At 40.5% G+C, this 7086-nt stretch overlaps 1 protein-coding gene across 1 annotated transcript in view; it reads right to left on the bottom strand.

The window, feature by feature from the left end:
* Nucleotides 1–2096: 2096 nt before the first annotated feature.
* Nucleotides 2097–7086, bottom strand: part of PARM1 (prostate androgen-regulated mucin-like protein 1) — a 69340-nt gene continuing 64350 nt past the window's right edge. The window contains exon 4 of the mRNA XM_075285305.1: nucleotides 2097–6170. Within this exon, the coding sequence (XP_075141406.1) occupies nucleotides 6086–6170 (85 nt within the window). The 3' untranslated portion in view covers nucleotides 2097–6085. The remainder of the gene's footprint in view (nucleotides 6171–7086) is intronic.

The following is a 7086-nucleotide window of genomic DNA, read 5'->3' as shown; positions in this document are numbered from 1 at the left end:
TGCACACTCTGCTTCATCAAGCTAATAGAATGCATTGGCCAGCACTGATTGGCCAGAGTACGGAATTCGGCCAATCAGCGCTGGCCAATGCATCCCTATGGGAAAAAGTTTATCTCACAAAAATCACAATTACACACCCGATAGAGCCCCAAAAAGTTATTTTTAATAACATTCCCCCCTAAATAAAGGTTACCCCTAGCTATCCCTGCCTGTACAGCTATCCCTGTCTCATAGTCACAAAGTTCACATTCTCATATGACCCGGATTTGAAATCCACTATTCGTCTAAAATGGAGGTCACCTGATTTCGGCAGCCAATGACTTTTTCCAATTTTTTTCAATGCCCCCAGTGTCGTAGTTCCTGTCCCACCTCCCCTGCGCTGTTATTGGTGCAAAAAAGGCGCCAGGGAAGGTGGGAGGGGAATCGAATTTTGGCGCACTTTACCACGTGGTGTTCGATTCGATTCGAACATGGCGAACACCCTGATATCCGATCGAACATGTGTTCGATAGAACACTGTTCGCTCATCTCTATATATTATGTCTTTATAATATACATTTTTGCTTTTCATTGGTAAAAGACCTTTTGTGATCTCCAAATTAATGTGTGATAAGATAATGTTGCATTGCTTATCCGTCAGTTTCTAAGCTGAGAAGAACAACATAGAAACCTGTCGTGTCTAGTCTCTGTAAACATAAGTCAACAGCACAAAGCAGAGCCAAAAAAGCCCAGAAAGAGTGCAATGCCATATTAATGTGTGCGGAGCGTTCCCATATAAAGCCAGCGAGCGATGTGCTGTTTACAGGCTCCTATCATACATTATTACAGCTGACCTTTCAGTGGTTTTTCTCCTTTATTTATGAGTTCAGTCTCTCGCCAGACATAAAACGTGACATTAATTTTCAGAATAAAGAGATCAATTATGTAAACAATATGGCAACAATGTCCCTGCACAGCTTACAGTACAGGCACTAGTCATGTTCCTGGAAACCAGGAGGAGTAAACCAACAAAGCTTCAAGTCCAGCATGTAGAGTCAATGTATTGTGTAAATAAGCTCTGACTAATACAATATCTATTTTGATAACGTTGAGGTGTAAGCATTAGTAAAGAAGGAAGTGGTTGTTTCCTCTAGACAGCACATGTCCATATTGGGCTGTATTAGGACATATGGATGTCATTGAGGGGTTCCTTGCTTAGACCCACTTGCTATTAGCTACAGCTCAGAGAGACACCAAACAGAAGCTCTTGCAGATACTATATTTCACTGTACTTGCCAAAGCCAGCACCAATGCTCATTTTCGATGGCTGGCATATAATACTCCATAATGGTTGGATGCATTTTCCCCACTCACTTAGAACCATGGCTCCAAAGCTGACGTTGGAAACATGGATGTAGCTATAGGGGATACAGTAGTAGAAGTTGCTGTCGGGCCCTGGAGGAACTCCAAATGTCCCTATGCTACATAAAATACACCACTATTCTAAATAGCACAAGCTGGGTAGGGGTCCTATTGCAGATTTTGCATTATACTACTGATTGGGAACACATTGTTTTAGGACCCAAGGTCAGTAACAGAGATAGGTAAGTACTGTTGTGCTGTGGATATCTGTTAGTTGTCATATTCCTGCAGCATAAGAGCATTTGATAAATGTCTAAGTAACAAGCTGCCCATGTGTTATCAGGACCATAACCATCCAGGTCCAGACATTGGCATCTGGACCAGAGGCTTTAAGGTACATTTATTTCTGGGCTCCGCTGGCAACAGGAACTACGCCGATACTGGGTAAAAGGGGGACTGTAAATACTGTATATTGCAGCTTTGTATACTGTCATGTATACTTTTGTGGAGCAGTTAGGAAGGGGTACAGAACATGCCAATAGGACAATTGTGGTGAGTTTGTCTACAGTGGCACTGACAGGTATTAACTGATGCTTTAGTAGGTTCAGTGATGGTTGTCCCCCTCTTCTTCTTACCAGCCCTTTTACCTAATATGATGCAAAGTAATGTAAAGTCAGGGAAAACATGAAGCAAAAAAGTGTTACTCACTCTGTGCATCGATCACATTCCTTCCAATAAAACAGTAATAAATGAAATAGATATTAATCCTTAAGAGTTTATTGGCTGAAAGAGGCAAATAAATGATATACAGTCTGTGTAATACAGTGTAGTACAATGTACTACCAGCAAGGGAAGATACTCATCAATCCAGTGCCCAACAGGGTTGTGTGTCAATATGGTTGTAAAGTGACATTTCTTAACTACAATGATGTATCATACAAAACTGCACAATAGGTAAAATAAATAGCACACTCAATATGCCTCCAATGTTAAAGCAGCTGAAGCATCATATAAAACTGGGGTGTATAAGGCTGTAAGTACAAGCATTACCATTTCACAAATAAAACTCAAAGCTTCTGCAATGAACAGCTGATAATACCATTGGAATATCAAGAAAATATCATTCTCAAATAGTAGCACTGCACATAACAAAAATGGGCATCTATTGATTATAATGGATATTGTCTTCCCTTGACATGCCTCCCCGAGCTGGCTATTAGGGAGGTGCCCCGATCAAACAAGCCCATCTATTAGCTCATGATTAGAAGACCTCAAGTAGGCAGCCCCTGAAAAAGGAATGATTATTAAGGCCGGGGCTACGTGTGGCGTAAATGCTGTGATCTGCTTGTGGTGGAAACTCCACAGAACAATTGCAGCTTTTTACAGTCAGAGCAAAGTGGATGGGATTCTAGCAAATATCATGTTCCCTTTGCGGTAAAAAACGCGCTGCATATATGCTGTGATTTACAAAACCGGTGCAGTTTTGGAAATTGCAGCATGTCAATTATAGAAACAGAAACACCGGCGGTTTCCCCATTGATATAATTGAAACAGAAAGTCCGTAAAGGAAACCTCTCCGTCTAAAGCGCTGCGGGAAAAACTGTGATGCATTGCTGCCGCAGTTTTTCCTGCAGCACTTTCTTGCTGTGGGACGCCACAAGGGCCTTAGCCTAAAGGGGTTGTCTGCCTTGGGTAAAACCTTTTTATTATGAACTGACTATCAGTGACTGGGACCGATAAATAGTGAAGATTCAATTGCTCTTCAGTGTCATCACAGGGAAAGTAAAGTCAATGGTTATTCCATGTAAACCACGATGCTCTCTGCTCTGGCCCATATGATATTAATAATAGTAATTCTAAAGAATATTAAGAAGGGTTTTCTAAACAGTTAACCCCTTTTCAGAAATGACTAAATTGTTGGTATTATGTACGACAATGTTCTCGTGCCATTTCCACTTGCAGAAGGATTCAGCCATAACTAATGGTACACTGTATAAGATGCTTGTGTTGCAATTGTCTTATATTTTTACTTACCATCCTAAGATTTTATATCAAATAATTACTGTTTTATGATCCCTTTGCATCTCATAACTCTGAAAATACCATGTACAATAGGAAACAGGCCTAAATCCAAATCATAGGGCACAGCAACGCAACCACCATAGTGTATACATACAACATTTCCATCAACTATTTCCCTGATGCCAACCGTTGAGCCCTGAAATTCTTTCTGGTTTTTACAAATAATTCACATTTCTGATAAAAGGCACACAGTGTAATACTTTGTGATACAATACTTCCAGTGTTTAGTAAATGTCCATAAAGTTATATGATGTAAACTCAGTGTACAAAGCGGTGCCTTGAAATGACTGATATGGTCCATTGAATGAGAAAATAGATAAAATTACAGATCACCTATTGGTAGGACTATTCCGTGCAACCATTTCCTCCTCTGCTAAACTGATACAGCAATATACTTAAGTCTAATTTTATTGGTTACATAATGTTTCTTACAAGTAGGAAATACAAGAAACAAAACTGAGTAGCATGAGAAGGCTGTATATATCTCAGAGCTTTCTCTCACTATTCTGGTGGTAGTCACCAAGACACAAAGTCAAATTGTTGGAACAAAACGCTCCCGGAAAAAAAGAACTGACTGGCTCCCATTGATTTCAATGGGAGCTGTTTTTTTGGTCAGGATTTTGAGGTGGATTCCGCCTCAAAATCCTGACCAAAATACCCCTTACTATGGAATCTCCTGAGGTATACACAGTGCCGCACCTCCCATGAAGCGACCTGAAGCGAGCGCTTCAGGCGGCACTATGCCAGGGCCTCAGGGAGGGCGGCATTTTTGCTAACCTAAGCCAGTCCAGGACAAGCTGTCCTGGACTGGCTTAGCACGGAGCGGTGGTTTGGGGAGGCCACTGGAGCAGCGCTGCTCCAGCAGCCTCCCCGCACGCTCAGGCAGAGCGCAGGCAGTCTCCGGGCCTGCTCTCTGCCGGCGAACGGCGCTAAGCCCCGCCCCTCCGATAAGCCACGCCCCTCCGCTAAGCCACGCCTCCGTTCCACGTTCCCTGGCGGGGGGGGGGGGTGGCTTTCTGCACTTCGCCTTGGGCGGCGAAAGGGGCAGGTTCACCACTGGGTATACACAGAAACTCTGGTCACACTACATACGGTATTGTTCTATGTAGCAAGCAGACAGGCCCAAGTGATGTGGTGGAAACTGTACAGGTCCAAAATGTAGATGATACAAACAAACACACACTTACAACAAAGGGAAGTGTATGCCCCATGGACAGCCCATCAAGTGTAAAAGTATGGGTGTCAGTACTGGTCTGTGAGCCAGCACCGTGCGCCTCACATTATCATGTAATTGGCACCTTATACAAGCTTCATTTCTGTGCATTTGAAATGTTAGGGTATGTTCATATGGAGGAATTTGGCGTTAAATCTGAAGCAGATTCCGCCTCAAAATCATCTCCTAATTCCATCTGAAACCAGCCTCCATTTATTTCAATGGGAGTCCAATGCTGTTCTTTCCTCTAGCAGATTTTGTCAGCTACTGGAAAAATAAGCATCATTCTTCATCTTAATACAGATTCTGCCTGATAACTCCTATTGAAGTGAATGGGAAGCAGAAAATATTTCCTGGCAGCTGCGGATTTTAAAGTGGAATTTGATGCAGAATTTAAAATTCCTGAAGCTGAATTTTTCAGCTTGGAAAAATTTCCTCCATGTGAAATCCCCCCCATGTCCATATGTTGTAGGCATGGAGTGGATGCATCGTTAGCATTTTTATACCTATGCTGTTTCCATCACATATCTTATGGGCCTGCCTGCATCCTACATAGACCATGGCTTTATCTGACATCAGTGATATGATTTATAATGATTTCATTTTTCTCTGAATTGTCTGCACTGTACGAAGTTACATAGAATTCAATGTGGCGGATAAAAGAAGATAAACTAAGAATCAAATAGCAATTCTGATTACGTCTATTTGGATTACAACTTATTACACTCTGTACTATATAAATAGAAAAGGAAATCAGGATCGTTTATCCAAAAATAGAGAATCTGACAAGGAAATCAAATATGAGGTGGTCTGCCCTACCTAGTGCAATATCTGTACACTACACCCTGGTATTTATCAGTCCATATGTGCATCACACTTTCAATACGCTATGATGCGTCTTCATGTACTACCAACACTCTTTCTGCATAACAAGTCAATAATACAAACCAATCTGTGCTGTATATACATATATATATATATATATATATATATATATATATATATAGTCAGATGTAACATGACGCGTTTCTTTGGCTTTCTTAAAAAAGTGCTTTAAAAATATTAATATTCCATAAAAGGACTGATTACATGCCAGGATCATCTCACATGTGCAAAGCCGCACTTTCATTAAAAATATATATCTTTATTAATTTCTTAAATAAGGCTATTAGTTATTGGATTATGGAAGGATATGTGGAATCATAATCTACGTGATTTATACAATCCAGGAGACTGAGCTGTATGTTGAAGGATGATTACATAGAATAGTAGAGAAATTTTACTTTGGTTTTCAGTTCATGACTTTGTTCATTACACAACAAATATACAATGTGATAGTTCATTTCAGCAGGCCTGAGGATTTGATGGTAACGTATTTGTTACTCCGAACCTGCACAACAATTAGACCAAAGGAAATGTTTTGTTCTTCTCGAGCCTGGAGTCCTTCTCTCATGAGTCATCATAGAGAGGATTGTTGTAGTTTCCTAGCGACCCATAGTCTTGGTCTTCCAGTAGTCTTCCATACGATGAATGCCTAGATAATATAACATTTACAAAGTGAGATAATACATTGCTGGAAATAATAAAGGAACACAAACTATTTCCTAGAATTTTGATTACACTAGTTAAAGGGATTTAACAAAACTTCAATATAGAGGTTACAATAAACTAAGACTGATGGTCTGTTGCAGAATAAGCTATCGATAACAGATTGGTGGGGGCCCAAGTCCTAGCACCTCTACTGATCAGGAGCTTAGCACTGATCAGGCTTAGCACTGTCCATTTGGTAGTGGTTGGCACTAGTACTGTTGCCCTAGTCTAGTGAGCTGCAAAACAAGGAACAGCCACAACCAATTCTATGGCATGGTTAAAAAAAGTAAAAAGTAAATTGTTATCTAGATTTTGATTTAATTTACTATGCCAATTGGCACACATTATATAAATTTGTGTAACTTTTTTTAGTCCAAATCTGGTTGCCAGAACAATGCCTGCTACGCAGGTGCTGACTAAAGCTACAGCTCTCAGACTTCTTACAATGCTCATCACCTGTATGTGCACCTTCGCACCATTTCAGGTAATCCTTTAGTTTCCTGGTGCAAATCCAAGAGTAAACAGAATATTGGCAGTATTCTGTGCAGAATGAATGAAGGAGGAGAGCGGAGCAGGAAGTCTGTGAACTACAGTTTTAACCAATAGTTATTAAGCAGGAAGTGATGTCAGAAAAGTGGGTGTTGTTTCATCAACTTTTCCTGTACAGATCAGTAACCTGCAGTGACGTAAACAAAGAATATCTGTAACACATATAGCTTAGGCTAAAATATTTCGTCACGTTAGACAAATGGGTGTGGATTCTCAGAAAAAGGGGGTGTAGCTTAAATGTGCCGTGATGGGTTAAAAATGCGCCAAAATAGTGTTAAAAAATTCTGGATAAAAGTAAGTTAACCACTTCA

This window comes from Leptodactylus fuscus, chromosome 1 (assembly GCF_031893055.1).
Source record: "Leptodactylus fuscus isolate aLepFus1 chromosome 1, aLepFus1.hap2, whole genome shotgun sequence".
Classification (NCBI taxonomy): Eukaryota; Metazoa; Chordata; class Amphibia; order Anura; family Leptodactylidae; genus Leptodactylus; species Leptodactylus fuscus.
The sequence above is the reverse complement of the archived record's forward strand: the minus strand, read 5'-3'. Positions and strand labels throughout refer to the sequence as shown.